The following is a 16,637-nucleotide window of genomic DNA, read 5'->3' on the forward strand; positions in this document are numbered from 1 at the left end:
CGTCTCTTTGTAGTACCCTGTGCCGCAAAAGATCGCTCTGACTAGCTGGAGAAACAAAGATGACGGATGTTTTTGCATGCTAGGATTTGTCACGTCCCCCCAAAGGTTGGTTGGTGGATGTAAGTTGTGGTAGAATCCTAGACTCATAGAATAATAGAGTTGGCAGGGACCTCCTGGGTCATCTAGTCCAACCCCCGCACTATGCAGAACACTCCCAGTCCTATCACTCATCCACCATAACCTGCCACCCCCTTGAACCTTCACAGAATCAGCTTGTCAGATGGCTATCCAGCCTCTGTTTAAAAACTTCCAAAGATGGAGAACCCGCCACCTGCCGAGGAAGCCTGTTCCACTGAGGAACCGCCCTGACTGTCAGGAACTTCTTCCGGAGGTTTAGAATTTCTTTTGCATTAATTTCCTCCCATTGGTTCTGGTCTGTCCCTTCAGGGCAAGGGAGAACAATTCTGCTCCATCCTCTACATGATCTGAAGTAGTTCCCACAGTATTTTAGGCCTGAAGTTAATGATCACAGCCTTGCGATGGTTGCGGCTGAGCCAGAGTTCTCTTCGCTTCCCCTAGGTTGGGCACGCAAAATCTTGCGTCAGATTGGCAGGTCGCTTCTCTGGGCACGGTTTCAGATGAGCCTTTCTCATGCCAAATATGCTAATTCCCTCCAGCCGTGTTAATATAAAGCACATTGCATGCACGTGATTGAGTGGCGTTGAAGTCATGCACGTCACGTCAGCTGTTGCTTTCGATGGCTGAGCCCAAATGCTGCGTGATGATGCACTTGTGTGTGCGCATCCCTGTATGTTTCGGGCCAGCGCAAGTGGATTATGGATGGCAGGTTCATCCTAGAATCAACCCTGATTCAAATTTTGTTGAGCATCCAATCAATCGCAGATTTACCTCTTGACCCACCCTGAGCCTCCGGGGAAGGGCGGGATATAAATATATAAATAAATAAATCCAGTCTGCTTTTTCAATTATTCTGTGTGAATCTTAGTTCCATAAAAGGCATCTTAGTTCCATAAAAGGCAGGACCTTGGACTGAATACCACTCTTTTCCAATGCACAGTTCCCAGGTTGCCTTGGAATGTGATGCAGCAGCTGAAGGGTATAAAATGCACAGAGATTTGTAGCATAGATCAGTGTATGGACTGTGAGTGCACCAGCCTGGCAAGGTTTTAATTAGGCCAGAACCCCGCAGAAAACAAGGCTTACCCGGGTTCTATAGCCCATGCATGAGCTCCTTAACCTGGTGCTACATTCCCTTTCAGCGACCTCCATTGCTCCTGCTGGATGGAGGCAGATCCCTTTGGGCTCATAGGTTCAGGTCCAGGGCAGGCACTGAGTTAGTCACGCAACGATTGTGACATAAGACAGACTCCTAACAGTAACACAGGGAGGGTCTGTGGCTCAGGGGTACAGCATCCATTACATTGATGTATCTTTGGTATATTTCCCTGCACTTTAAAACTGGTGGAAAATTTGCTGGAGATACAGCGATGTAAAATTGAAGCAACCACAAGAGGGAGGAAAATAGGTGCAGAGAAGGGGGGGGGAATGGGGCACACAAGGGATGAAAATGAGAACGCCAAAGAGGCCACTGAAAGACCTTCACATGAAACCTTGGAGAGCAAGTGCCATTCAAGTACACAAGACTACACTGGCTTTGATGGACCAGTGGCCTGAGTCAGTCTAAGGCAGGGGTGGCCAAATTGTGGCGCTCCAGATATCCATGGACTATAATTCCCACGAGCCCCGGCCAACACTGTCAGAGGCTCATGCGAATTGTTGTCTATAGACTTTAGGAGAGCCACAGTTTGGCCACGTCTGGTCTAAGGCAGCTTCATGTGTTCCATTGAGCCTCACTGCTGCCCATTTTTAGCGTGTGTGTTGTTTTTAAAACGTGCTCGTTTTGGTTTACACTGAGTCATGTTTTAGAAGCTCAGCCCTGTGTTTAAAGGTTTAAAGAACATTTAGTGGCGCTAAAACGACCAGGATTTACAAGTGAAGTCTAATGAGCACAAATTATGCTTGTATGGGAAATTGAACATACAATCAGACCAAACCCGCTCGCCTCAAAGGAGTTCTTTTTAAGCATTGAGAACACGCTGTGGACAAAACTGGCTTTTAAGAGTCTTTAGCTAGGAGTGGTGGTCTTTCTCCCGAGGATTTGCGCCTTTATGCATGTTTGCATTATGTTATACACAAAAATATAGCCTAGCCGAGCGATTTATGAAAAGATTGCCTGTAAACGCCGTATTATCAAGAGGAAATGCATTAGCCGTTATTACGGCGGAGGCTAAAGCTCTAAAGCCTGCGGAAGTTGTTGTTGTGTCGTGACAGGTGCTTTGTGTGTGTTTAAAGCTCTTGCTGATGCTTCTAGAGAACACTCCGGAACAGAAGCATGGTAATCCAGGACTCACTGTGCACACGTATCAGAATCGTAGGCTTTTCCCTTTCTTAACATTGTCTTATGCGCTGCCTGAAATAAATAAATTACGCTCATGTCTCACTGTTGACCAATTCACTTGGAATCCTAGAATTGGAAGGGATCCTCCGAGCCATCCAGTCCAACCCCCTGCTCAGTGTGGGATCAGCCTCGAGCAGGCGTTCTCAACCAGGGTTTTGTAAAACCCCGGGGTTTCTTGACGGCGCTAGATATGTGGCAGTTAATTAATTTTTAATATATATTTAAATGTGTCAACGTTTATAGAGTGATATGACCATATTTGGTCATCTTGTCCACCACCCCCCTCCAAAAAATAGCCCATGATGGGCCTGGAAGGGGAGGGGCCCTGGATGGGCATGTACAGAGCTCTGCTTCCCAACCATATTCTGCACGATCGTGCCACTTCTGGGGTTTCCTGAAGCCTGGACTAGCCATGTGGGCCTGCTGTTAACAACAAGAAGAGCATACATTAAAATTAGAACAGTCTAACACAGCTGTGAACAATCCCATCCCTCACCCACATCAAAGTCCCCTTTTTCAATTCATATTTTCTCAAGGTTGGTGCTAAGATCTTCCTTGCCCTGGGCTCAACCAAACGCCTGGCAGAAGAGCCCCATCTTGCAGGCCCTGTGGAACTGCATTAGCTCCATCAGGGCCTTTAACTCTTCTGGGAGCTCTTTCCACCAGGTAGGCCCTGGCCCTGATCAAGGCCAGGCATGCAGGTTTCCTTGAAGAGTGCTGGATTCCAACCTCCTTTGGCCTATGATCCTTGAGTCCTTACTAGGGTTGTGGCTGCCTCAGCGATCACCACAGCCCAAAGTGATGCGTAGGAGGCCAGCGGCACGGAGAGGAGGGGCGATGGCCGCTGGTTGGCACACCACAGCCACCCCTCCTCTCCGTGCTGCACCCTGGCCTGCTAGGCACCACTTCAGGCTGCAGTAATCGCCAGGGTGGCCGAACCGAGCTGAAGTGCACACCCCTAGTCCCTGCCTTGTAATTGCCAAACCAGCTGAGGTTAGTTTATTCTCAGTAAAGCCATTGGCTGTTCTGGGAGGTGGTGGGTCCTCTGGAAATGTTTAAACAAGAGGCTAGATAGCCATCTGACGAAGAGGCTGATTCTGAGAAGGTTCAAGGGGGTGGCAGGTTACAGTAGATGAGCGATAGAGTTGGGAGTGTCCTGCATAGTGCAGGGGGTTGGGCTAGATGACCCATGAGGTCCCTTCCAACTCCATGATTCTATGATTCTTCCTCTCAGCCGTTTTTGTGCGCTCTCCTTTATCTCTGCAGGCGCAGTTTCCACTGGCTTAAGTATCCTTAATCCAGTTTTTAAAAATAATGTCATTAACTTGCCTTATTTACATTCCCAGCTGCCAAATCTAGATACCTGGTGAGGGGGAGTTGTGTGTGTGCAGGGAGGCTTGCTGTTTCCACTCCCCCCCCCCCCTGAAGAGTTTACTTCCTGTTGCCTGTTGTGCTGTAAACAAAGAGCAACATCCACATTTCACGTGCCAAACTCCAGTCACTGACAATACCCCCCCCCCCGTCTCTTCCGACTGCCTTCTCTTCAAGCTGGTGCTCTGAAATAAAAATGACTGAAGCATCGAGTCACCTAGAGAAGAGATTGCAGCCCCTTGTTGATAAAGCACTTCGTCAGGGGTGGCAAGCCATGAAATCTCGCTCACCGGCAAAAATGATTTAAACGAGAAATAAAAGGATCTGCTGTTTGTTGCAGGGCAGAAGCCCAGCCTGGATTTTAACCTCATAATACTCAATATTTGTGGATTAATTTCTGGGCGCCTCAATGCCTTTTCTCTTATGTCTTCATTCATAAAGATAAAAGCCAAATACTGAGCAAAGCTACATGTCTCTGCAGGAATGAATAGAAGGACGAGCCCCCTCCAGTTTTCTTCCCATTTGCGAAGATTCCCCCCCCCCTCCCCGGTGTTTCAGCTTGAATAACGTTTCTCTTCAGCCCTTTTCTTGAATAGTATGTACAGGAGAGAGAAATGCAATTCAAAAAGTCTACATATTTAATAATGCTCCCGCGTTCCTCTCTTCTGCCATCGATCTCTTGCTAGGATTCTGTGCCGTTGTTTCTTGGGCAGATTAGGCCGGTCCAGGGGAATGCCCAAAGTTCTACAATAAAGTCTGTTTTCAAACGACACTTTGAAAACCAGCAGTCTTGGTGTCCTACCAGGCAGATCAAAACGGAACCTTATGAATAGCAGCAGGAACTGGCCCATGCAGAAGTCCATTGGCTTTTGTAATTTTTTTTCTTCTCCCAACTGCACTCCGAGCTGTTTTGTCTGAGAAGCACGAACTTGGCACAGTCAAACACCGGAGCCGCCTGACTGGAATATAATCACCCGCAGGGCAGGTAGACGTGGGCTTCTGCATTCTGTTCTTGCATTCACGTCTCGCCTGCTGAAGCTAAGCCTTAGCTGGAGGGAGTCATTCACCCAGACCCGAGACCGCGCTGAGTCAGGCTGGCTACTCCTTTACTGTCAAAAAGCCCCAGGCCTTCAGGGAGGAGCTCAAGAGAGCCAGTGGGCTGTAGTGGCCAAAGAGTGGCAGCCTCTCATATGCAGAACCAGGTTTGATTCCTCATTCCTCCTTGACATGCAGCCGGCTGGGTGACCTTGAGCCGGTCTCAGTTCTCTTTGAGCTCTCTCAGCCCCACCTAGCTCACAGAGTTAGAGACACATGAGGTCTGCTGGATGACCTCGGGCCAGTCACATTTCTCTCAGAACTCTCTCAGCCCCCACCTACGTCACAGTGTGTCGGTTGTGAGGAGAGGAAGGGAAGGTGATTGTAAGCCCCTTCGAGACACACGAGGCCTGCTGGGTGAACTTGGGCCAGTCACAGTTCTCTCAAGGCTCTCTCAGCCCCACCTACTTCCCAGGATGTCTGTTGTGAGGAGAGGAAAGGAAGGCCATTGTAAGACACTTTGAGGCTCCTTCAGGTAGTGAGAAGCAGGCTTAAAAAATAGCTCTTTTTCAGAAGCCAATTAAAAAAAACAACAGGATTATCTGTTTAATTTCTTCTTGGGATACTCTGACCAGAGCTAAACTGGCCAGCGCTTTTGAGGGGCTGGCAGCCCATGCTGGTGTGTTTTGGGGTGGGGTGGGGAGCTCTTAGCCACTCAGTTCTGTGGGAGAACAGCTAATTCAAGCCCAATAGCACTTTACAGACCAGCAAGATTTTCAGGATGCAAACTTCAAAGAGTCACGTGCACTTCACTGGAGATGTGTCATAGAATCAGCTGACCTCAAGTTGAGGTGCAGAGAAAATGTAGCCTTGGAAGGGAAGGGGCCCTATGGAGTCCAGGAAGCCCCCACCTCACAGCAATTTGTCTGAGCTTCATTAGGAAAGCCTCACACTTTTAAAAACACCACAGATTTATGATAATTGTGCAAAGGGCTTCTTGCATTCCAGCCCACAATGACAGGAGCCTGATTTTCTCTTGATGGATGGTACTTAAGCATGCAGAACAAGATGGACTGCAAACACTCCTGCTTTCCTACGTGTTTTTCTTTTATAAGCTCGGGGAAGTCTGCTTGAAGAGGCCCTGTTGCCCTGGCAGTCGCTAAATGTAGGATCCAGATTTTGCCCATGATCAAGAGCAGCCTCTGGGTTGGCTCCAGCACAGGATCCAACCCCTCCTCTTAGCACACAGTGTACGATGTGCAGTTTGAAGAAGAAGAGTTGGTTTACATGCCCTGCCTTTCACTGCCCGAAGGAGTCTCAAAGCGGCTTACGATCGCCTTCCCTTTCCTCTCCCCACAATAGACACCCTGTGAGGGAGGTGGGGTTGAGAGAGGATTGCTCAGTCAGAACAGTACTCTCAGGACTGTGGCTCTTCAGAGATCCACAGACTACAATTCCCATGAGCCTCTGCCTTCATGGTGCTGGCACGGGCTCATGGGAATTGTGGTTCATTGAGATCTGGGGAGCCACCATTTGGCAACCCTTGGTCTAGAGCAGGGGTAGACAAACTGCGGCCCTCCAGATGTCCATGGACTACAATTCCCACGAGCCCCTGCCAGCGAATGCTGGCAGGGGCTCATGGGAATTGTAGTCCACGAACATCTGGAGGGCCGCAGTTTGACTACCCCTGGTCTAGAGGAAGCATGGGGTTGAACTGAAGAGTAATAGGACCATGGGGTATAGTGCTTAACTGCCCAGGAGGAAGAACAAAAGGACTTTTCCCTGGAGAAATCCAGTTGTAGCACAAGGGAAAGGCTACCTTTGACCTTTTTAGTACATGTCTGGGATAAGAGGGGAACATAGATAAATTATGGCTCCTAGCCTGCTGAGCCCTGTCAGCTCTCGGAATTTGCAGCTCAGGGCCTCATGTGCTCTCTGATGCGGATACAGCTCCTTGAGGCAGGCAAGAGCCCCATTCATTCTATGGAGGGGAGCACATCGGTGTACTCATGGGGATGGGCTCCTGCTGCTGACCTGACCAGGTGAGGCCCCCTCGGGGAGGCTTGTTCGCATTGCCGAACCTGTGCCATTTATCAAAATAATATCGCGGTGCTCCGAGAGCTGCACATCCGTCAATAACACCGCGCCGCTGGACACATTTAAAGTGGGGGATTTTATTTATTTATTTATTTTTGCAATGCAAAAGCTGTTCTAATAAATCAAGCGTCGTTGATCTCTTTCCTTCCCTATGCTGCCAGGTAGTAAAAAAAAAGGGAAGGCGCCTGTCCTTAACTTCCCAGGATTGCATCATTCAAAAGTGTATCGACAACACAGCTCCTTAGGTGGCATGGAGATTTATGTGTTTAACTTCCCCGGTGCTCCATTTCCCTGTCTGCACCGTCAAATTGATTAGTAGACAATAAAAGTTCGAGGGAAAGCAGCAATGCAGCCAGACGCCGAGAGTCATATTAATGAATGGCTTAAGCATTGTTCCTGTTGTCCTTATTTCTGGTTGCATCTAACAAACAAGCATCAGTTTCCTCAAATGTAAAGCTTTATTTTAAAAAATCAACACGTCTTTTATGTTTTAAGGGTCCTCTGGAAAACGACTTGGTGGTCCACGTTGCGTTGATTGCCGAAAGTCAACGGTAAGCTATTCGTATCAATAACGCCTCTGCTCTTGAATGCAAATGTCTTGTATTTAAGCTGAGAATGTCAAGATGTGTAGCTTGGGTCTAACTTGATGGTCCTGCTTGCTGTGGCTTCAAAATGGTACAAGATGGGGATAGGCAGCCTCCAGCATACTGGCTGAACATGGCATGCCAACTGTTTTGCTTGGGATGCAGGACTGGTTCTCTACCCGAGGAACCAAGGCGAGCCTCTGGAGCTAGGTTTCCTGCCCTTGCGTGTTGTGCAGAAGAGCACTTTCCCCATGCTATGCACCATGGTCAAATTCAAGCCTTTGTCTTATCTTTGGCTCCCATTTAGGTCCAGAACTCCAGAATTGACCTCGAGGCCTCTTAATCAAGGCCCAGGTTCTGATGCAGTAGCCCATGGCCCCCAGCTTGGCCATGAAAGTCTTCAGGAGTTAAATCCTTCCAAGAACGTCTGGGGGAGAAACGCACACTGCAAAGACTACCGTTGCAATCTTTGTTCTCCCTTTCTCAGTCCTTCTCAGTAGTTCACTTGAAAGGCTCGGTGCGGATAACACAAATGATTACACGTTTCGTGCCTGTTTAAAAGCAGGTCCAGGCTTTGCTGCATGGAAATCCCCTCAATGTTTGGTTTTTCCAAACAGTTTACAGGTTTTCTTGAACACGTACGGAATCCAAACGCAGACTCCCCAGCAGGTGGAACCCATCCAGATATGGGCACAACAGGAGCTCGTGAAGGTAGGATAATCCTGCTGCCCTTCTGGTGATCTTCTTCCTTTCAGGCAAACCAGTTTTTATGTTTAGACTAGGGATAAAGCCCGTTGCATTCAGGAATATAATGGGTGTTAGATTGGGGGGTGGGTGGCTTCCTAATTGTGTTTTTGTTGGGCTTTGCTGCTCCTTCTACAAGTAGGACTTGAAGCCGTCCTCAAAATACCACCTTTGCCTTTGCCGTTCGCCCTCCTTTTCCAAGCCGCTCCATCATTTCCCAGCGGGAAGGGAGAGTGTTCTTTTCCTAGCTCTTCTGCAGCAACATGACCTTTCCTTTCTGAAAAGGTCACTCCGCTGCAGAACCATTGACCAACCCTCCCCGCAGTCGATTTGGCTCAGAAAGCAGCAGATGGATTGTCTTGGCTAGCGCTCTAAGAGTTAATGTGTTCAATGAGGCTCTCTTGTATGTGCAAAAAAGTATGAGCCGTGAGATAGAGAGATTGAGGGGAGTGTTCCAGATCATTTCCCACCTCCTGTTCACATTCGCTTGTCATCTCTCTTCTCAAACGCCATAAATATCCTCGTTTGGCCCAGAGGAGTTTCTCATCACCGTGATACCTGAGATGCAAGCTTTGTAATTCTGGCTCCTCAACCACTCAACTCTTGCAACTTCCCATTCCCACCTGTTGTTTGATGATTGAATTTAAGCAGAGCTTCCGTCCCTTGGAATTTATGCACCCCCCTGTTTTGCAGGCTTATTTCCACCTGGGGATCAACGACAAGCTGGGCCTGTCGGGAAGACCCGACCGACCGATTGGCTGCCTTGGGACGTCAAAGGTGAACTTGCAAGGAATCACTGATCCGCATGTTTTATACTTAGTGTAAATATTGGAGGAGGATTGGATTACTGTGCAAACACGGAGAGCCATTTCATAGCTTATGAGTTTTTATTTTTTTTTAAGTTTCAAATGCTTTGTTCAAATGCACCGCAGATAAGTTATTTCAATAACTCCACAGCTCAGTGGCTTTCATGCATATGATGAAGCTGGGTTTTTCTCCCCTAAGAAAATTCATGCAATGGTAAATGTGCTGTTTTTTTAAGTTGCCACAGGCATATTTTCGTTTGCTTTTTCAGAGTATGACCAATTAAATTAGTGCTTATTCGTGACTGGCTTGCTCATGGCCAGAGTGCTTTACTCTGTATACTCGCGTATAAGCCTAGTTTTTCAGCACTTTTGTTCACACTGAAAAAGCCCTCTTCGGCTTATACACGGGTATATACGGTAATTGAAATAAAAGTCTGCTCCAGTCAGCCAGTCGTTGCTCTGGCAGCTTGTAGGACATCAACGGTTCGACTGTTTCCTTTTGCCTTCACCTCTTCCTCTTCTTAATCACTTCATCCAAACTATTCTTTTGGTTTCTGTGAGTGAAAAGCGGGGTACAAAAACCAACCGCTATTCATCCTCTTGACTTTTTTGTGTTTGTTGGGGGGGGGGGAGGCTGGATGGGAGAGCCTGTGATGATGGAGCATTTCCCACCCTCTGCTTATACACAACTCAATAAATTTGCCCAGATTTTGTAGTAAAATTAGGTGGGTCGGCTTATATGCGGGTCGGCTTATATGCGAGTATATACGGTATTTGTAACTGGCTTATTCCTGGCCATAGTGCTTCTTTATGACTGGCTTGTTCATGGCCAGAGCAGCATAGAGGTTAGAAGGTCAAACTTTGAATCCCCACTCTGCTGTGGGAGCTTGCTGGGTGGCCTTGGGCCAGCCATGCCCTCGCAACCTAACCATGCAGAGTTGTTTGGAGGATAAAATTGTGAAGGGGGCCCTATTGAGGAGAAAAGTAATGTGTGCACGTGATATATCGATTCCGTTTGGATTTCATTGTAAAATGGAACAAAGACTTTCCTTCTCTGCAAGAGCAAGTTTGATCATTGGTGAAAGAAATGGATTTCTCTTCCCGTATCTTTCTGTAGATTTATCGAATCCTGGGCAAGACAGTTGTCTGCTACCCAATAATCTTTGACCTGAGTGATTTCTACATGTCCCAGGATGTTATGATGCTGATCGATGACATTAAGGTATCTGTTTGTTTAGTAAAAGGTGGAATGTATGCCTGCACATTAAATGCGGGTAGATAAAAAGATTATTAGCTGCTGCAGCCAGTAGAGAAGTACACCGTCTATTCCTAGTCCTTTTAGTCTGTGGCTGCAATCCTATACATGAGTGTAAACCTCCTGAATACAGGGGGCTTGCTTCTAAGTAAACGTGCACAGGGTCAGGCTACTTCAGAGGTTAGCAGCTCATTTCTCATTGGCAGTCTTGTGAACCAAGCCAAACGTAGCATGCGTGGTCTCCCCCCCCCCCCCCCACCTGAAGATGCATTCTGTGTAGGAAACAGGCAGTGTTTCAGATGTTCCTAAGCATCTCAGGCACAAGATATTTTATTATTTATTTTACATTATTTTTGAATTTATACCCCGCCTCGCTCAACAATGTCGCCACGAGGCGGCTTACAAAATAAAACAATAAAACGGCATAACCCACAAAATCCCATTAAAACATAATAAAATTAATCATTTAATTTTCTTTGTAGTTTTCGAGTCTTGCGCAGTTGACCTGATTTAGGAGGCATAGTTTTACCGAACCCTTCTCCTCGAGTTTTATTTAGCACGTCACTGAATCATTTCCGAGCACCTTCCCCACTGACCCGACCCAAACCCCCTTCAGTGAGCTGCTATAAAGACCCGTCTGTCCCATTTCACAAGTCGATTAAGGTGCAGCGTCGCCCGTGCACTGTTGCCTTCACTTCTTTTCGTCTTTGTTTTCAACGTTTACACAGAATGCCTTGCAGTTCATTAAGCAGTACTGGAAGATGCACGGACGCCCCTTGTTCCTCGTGCTCATTCGGGAGGATAACATAAGGTAAGGCTGCTCAGACGAGAGGCTGGACGCCATTTCTGCCATCAAGTGCACAGCATCCAATCTCCTTGGTTTTTACGTCCTCAGGGGAAGCAGATTCAATCCAATACTGGACATGTTGGCCGCTTTTAAGAAAGGAGAAGTCGGAGGAGTGAAGGTTCATGTCGATAGGCTACAGGTAAGTTGATTTTTCACATGTTTTCGTTGGTTGAAACCCAATTTCGTGTTTGTTTGATTAGTTTGCTGTCCTCACAGTGCAGTTGTAGGCAGTGTCACTGCGGTCCAAGCTCATAGATTGCTGGTGGCTAGAGTAACCCTGTATCACAGCCTTTCTCAACTTTTTTTACCTCAGAGAAACCCCTGAGACATTCTTCAGGCTTCAAGACACCCCGGGAGTGGCACGATCATACAGAATACGGTTGGGAAGCAGAGCTGTGTACACTCAAAAGAAAACACTCCAAAGAATCCTTTTGGTCTCGCTTATTTTAATCCTGCTTTCATGAAACAATTTATAGTTATTTTTTTCAGATTTTTTTTTTACCAGCTCCCACACACGCGGAGGGAAATTAGCATGTTATTTATCTGATTAAAAAGACCCACTGTCACATGGGGACTGCTTCAGACATCCTCTGACAAAGCATCCCCTGGTGTGTTTTGTTTTAAAAAGCCGAGTTGTTTTGGAGTCCTTAGAGGACAGTTGTTCTCCTCATTTTACTGCCTTTCCATGAAGATGCGCTCAATAATTAATAAGCATTTTAAGAAGAGCGTTTTATCTCTTTGGCAATCATTGCTGTTTATGTTATATGTCTTATTCATGAAGGGTGTAAACTCCAAGAAAAGCTTTTTATTTTTACTTTAACAACCCTGAAAGAGAGATTGGACTAGTCTTCATCAGGGTCTCTTAGTGCTTTGAGCTTTATCGGGCACCACGAATGGATCTAGCTTTCCCTCCACGTTGTCTTTTTGTATCTTCTGGAAAGAGCAACAGATATCGGCAACAGGAGGCTGCAGGAGGGGATGCGGGATGGTATAGTACAGCCCACCCTGACTGGGATGGACCAAGCTCACCTGGTCTTGTCAGCTCTCGGAAGCTGAGCATGGTAGGCCGTTGGTAGTACTTGTATGGAAGACCATCAAGGAATTCTACAGTCACTAAGCAGAGGAAAACAAAGGCAAAATCACCTCTGTTAGTCTCTTGCCTTGGAAACTCTATGGGGTCTTCATATGTTAGCCACGAGTTGATGGCATTTTATACATATGCAGTAGAGCCAGTTCTTGTCGGATTGTGGAAGAGAAGTTGGGTTGGTGCTTCAATGGCAGACCCACCTCTGCTTGATCATTTGCCTTCTGATGGGGTCACCTTCAGCCAGCTGTCAGCTGCAACTTGATGGCACGTCACGTACCCACATGCCTCAGGAGAAGCTGCTGGGGATTGCCCCAAAGTCTTCCCCTTTGTTGCCTTTGGTTGAACATGCTGCATGCCATGATTCAGGGTCGGACTGCGATCCAAAACCATGAACCAAAAATTCTGCCTTGCCTATCTATGCATGTAGAAGCTCCTCCTCTTCCCTGTTGTTTATAGATTCCTTGGCAGTGCTTAAGATGCAGGCCAGTTGCCTGAGTTGCTGGTGCATCTACCCTTCCATGAGTACCCTCTTTTTCATGTTCCATCTGTATTTCCGATTCTCAAACTCTTCATATTTGTTGGTGCTGCTGCTGACTTTAACTGAAATTGCCATTTCAATTTGTATTTAATGTTAAATGTTTAGAATTTTAATTAATTGTCTGACACTTTACGATGTTATTATGGCGTTTTCAACATGATATACACCGCCCTGAGCCAGCTTGCTGGGATGGCAGTATGGAAATGTGGTTAATCAATCAATCTGCATAGGATTACATTGTTAATTTCCCAAGTTTTAATAATGCTGCTTTTCCATTTGTCAGTTTGTCAGTTTTTCAGCACTGATTTCCTAATTAATCAACGTTTGGGATATTGTCCATTTCGTTAAAGTTAGGAGGGAATGGTGAAATAACTGAGATGGTGAAATGACGATAATGCATTTTCTTTTAAAGTAATATATACAGAGTGCTCGTAATTTAGTTCCATTTGTAAGCAGATGGCAGGAGATAGAGAGAGAGAGACAGGGACAGCCACACAGTTAGGCTTATATCCGTACAGATTTTTTCACATTTGTGTCCTATCGTTCTTTTATCATAATTTGTGCTTAGAGGGATTTTGGAAGTTAAACACAAAAAGGCAACATCAGCAATAAAAGCCAAGCTGACAGGGTTGCAGGAAAGTCTTTCTACAGTTGTATCTGTGCTGTTCAAAAACACTTTTTAAACTTAAGTTTAGAGTTTCGCTGTACTTGTATTTATTTCTTCCGTTTGCCACTACAAAGGCTTTTTTCTTAAGCAAAAGACTTTGCAGTCAGTGTAATACGTTTCCCCCTGCACGTTACATATGAACCTTTCCTGTACATTCACCGAATTAACAGCAATGAATACCCACCTAATAAAATATTAATAAAACCAGGCAGCATTGTTCTGCCATAAAACACAAATATTTGTGCAGAGGATTCAGCTGGAAGGGTTGGAGAGAAGTCAGAAAGCTGGATCAAAGGCAGCTCGATAAAGCCGTAGATTTATGCAGCACAGCGTATCATCAGAAGACGAAGAAAATAGAGTGCACCTTCCCAGAGATGTGGGAGATCAGTCTTGATTTATAGGGTAAAGCTGTCTCTTGGTTGGCAATCAGTGTTCCTTCACTCTCTGAGAAACCCAAGGTTTGGACCCTTGTTTCCCGCTGACCAAAACCATTCTGAAAGAAGAGGCGAGGAGTGAGTTTAGCGAGTTCTCTCCTCCCATGGTAAACTCCCACTTTGTAACCCTGTTCCCAGAGGGCTGCCCCTTGATCCATGGGCCAAGCGCACAGGAGGCTGGGATGGGAAAGTGCATTTACACCAACACTGCACCACTAGTATGCAGTGGATCTCAAGGTTCAGCTAATTCCCATTTGTCAGGTCTTCAGAAGGTCAAGGGTTGAGTGCATTTCATGGATTTGTGCCAGCTCTCATAACGTTGTGCCAGGGGTCCCTCAAGTGACACCTGTGGGCACCATGACATCCGTCAAAACCTTTCTTGGCAAATGTTTTCAGAAAGTGGATGGGATCAGCGGGGCTTTCATCCAGCCGGGATTCTACCTGGCCGCTAGGGATCTGACTTGGTCTGTAGATTAAAAGTCATTCTGTTAAGTACCGTACCACTAAGTAGTTCCCAGCCAGATCAGCCTCTCTTGCCAGTTCTGTACATGTCAACGCCAAGGCCAACCTGCAATCCCCCAGAATGCAAAGCTTCTGTTCCCCAGCTGACATAATCAGGTTCTACTTGAAGATGGGAGCATTAACTAGCATTTTGTGGGCAGGGTATCTTGTATAAGTAGAGAGGCATGGGTCTTGTTTTCATTCATCTATATTATTGCTAAGCCTTGTTTGCTCCTCCCCCCTTTCCTCCCCCCTGTCTTTCAGACATTAATTTCTGGAGCAGTGGTTGAACAACTGGACTTCCTAAGAATCAGTGAAACAGAGGAGTACGTACACTTGGAATCAAATTAATTTTTAAAAATAATACGGCAAACTTGTAAAATTAAAAAAAAACTTTCTATATTCCCCCCTCCCTCCCCATAGTTTGAAAATAAATTGCAAAGCTTGATCATTGAAGCAAACCCTGGATTTTAGAAATCTCAATCCTTCCTTTCTGCAGGCCTCCAGAGTTCAAGAGCTTCGAAGAGCTTGATCTTCCAAAACATTCAAAAGTCAAGAGACAAACCAGCACGCCGAATGTTACTGAGCTGGAACAACAGCCGGATATTAATGCGAATGACTGGAAGAACAAGTCAACTTATGAGATTCTTCAGAAATTGAGTGTAAGTAGGTAGAGGAAACTGAAGTCTGTTCTTGTCCCTCGAGGTCTGATGTTTGCAAAAGATAATAATATTGACGCGTAGTATTTATTTATTTGCTTGTTCAATTTATATACCACCCTCTCAGCAAGCCAGCTCGAGGTGTTAGGCAACAGTCATAGCCAACACAACGGATAATTAATTTAACACTAATCAAAAGAAAATTAAGTAAGTTAAGATATAATTAACAAGAATTGTAAAATCACTTCATCGGCATCTATATCTAGCAATTTTTGCTGTAATTTCTGATCCACTCTTCAGTCTAGAGCTCCTCTTCCAGTTTGGGGTGTATTCTTAAGGGGGGGGGCTTAGAGGTTTGCAAGGTGCTGGGTGTTCACAGGTGTACCTCATGAAGCTTTACATGCACCCATATTGAGTTCCTGAAATGACTGATGTCTAAGCAGGATGGCGGGTTGACAGTGGCATTTCAACCCATCTGCATTTTTCATGGGGCAGGTGCGAATTTCGCCCGAGCTAGCAAATTTCGGTCATCCTGGCAAATTCGATAGAGATTTCAAAAGAACATGCGCTGCGTATGTCTAATGAAAAACAACATTCCAGCTTGTAACAAATGGCATTTCCTCACTGGCCCGTGACTCTTTGATGGTTCTTCCCCGCCAGGACTGCAACTGCCTTGCAAGCCAAGGGATTCTGCTGAACATTTTGCTCAAAAGGGAAGGCCCGAATTTCATCACCAAGGAAGGTACGTCATTGGAAGCGAAGTTTGCGCAGATATCGATGAACATGAATAATGGGTGTGCACGCGGGGAGTTGCGTTGCTATTTTCCTCTCCATTAACGCACTCTCTCTTTTAAATGGGAAAAGTGTGTTCGTACACTGTTGGGTGGAATGAACCGTTAAATGTATTAACTCTTTTTCATTGTCTGCTCATTATATGTTTCCTGCTTATAATTCTGTGCACATACTTGAAGGGTAAGCAGGCTGTCTCTATAGTAAGGTGAAGCTGGAACACTATATATTTTTTTTATCATGGATTTTCCTGGGCTGTGAAAGATGCAGGTGGCTTTATGTGTAAATACATTTCTTGAATATAATGTATATGTATAAATATATCCCTTGAATGTTATCATAGGGGCTTAATAAAGTTTAAAGAAGCACAACCAAAGAGGAGAAATTAATCCAGGGACATAAATTACCTACCAAATGCATTGAACTTTTAAAAAAGTTACATGTGGGTTTTCCAAGCTACAATTTTCTCCGAGAATATTTGTCCAAATAAAACAAATTCACTGACATAAGCAGTGCTTTTTATTTTTATTCAATTTGCCTGCTGCTTAATGAGCCATATTTCATTATCATGTTTCTTTGAGGCATGCAGAACTGCAAAACCTATTGGTGATCATCATACATGATAAAATGGGTTCCTAATTTTCTTGCAAGTATTGCAATTTTTTAAATCACATGACAGTTGTATTGTGCTTACAAAAAATTCACGCTGAACCTCATTTTAGCAGCGAAGCATAAAGACCGTGG

At 45.7% G+C, this 16,637-nt stretch overlaps 1 protein-coding gene across 4 annotated transcripts in view; it reads left to right on the forward strand.

The window, feature by feature from the left end:
• The window catches only part of PHKB (phosphorylase kinase regulatory subunit beta), a 111,179-nt gene that overhangs the window by 65,082 nt on the left and 29,460 nt on the right, over nucleotides 1-16,637 (forward strand). For all 4 annotated transcript variants that reach the window (XM_077309546.1, XM_077309547.1, XM_077309549.1 and 1 more), the window contains 9 exons: nucleotides 7,478-7,533; nucleotides 8,184-8,277; nucleotides 9,004-9,087; nucleotides 10,234-10,338; nucleotides 11,100-11,182; nucleotides 11,267-11,357; nucleotides 14,710-14,771; nucleotides 14,945-15,107; nucleotides 15,765-15,846. In XM_077309546.1, coding sequence (XP_077165661.1) covers nucleotides 7,478-7,533; nucleotides 8,184-8,277; nucleotides 9,004-9,087; nucleotides 10,234-10,338; nucleotides 11,100-11,182; nucleotides 11,267-11,357; nucleotides 14,710-14,771; nucleotides 14,945-15,107; nucleotides 15,765-15,846 — 820 coding nt within the window. The remainder of the gene's footprint in view (nucleotides 1-7,477; nucleotides 7,534-8,183; nucleotides 8,278-9,003; nucleotides 9,088-10,233; nucleotides 10,339-11,099; nucleotides 11,183-11,266; nucleotides 11,358-14,709; nucleotides 14,772-14,944; nucleotides 15,108-15,764; nucleotides 15,847-16,637) is intronic.

This window comes from Paroedura picta, chromosome 14, assembly GCF_049243985.1.
Source record: "Paroedura picta isolate Pp20150507F chromosome 14, Ppicta_v3.0, whole genome shotgun sequence".
Classification (NCBI taxonomy): domain Eukaryota; kingdom Metazoa; phylum Chordata; class Lepidosauria; order Squamata; family Gekkonidae; genus Paroedura; species Paroedura picta.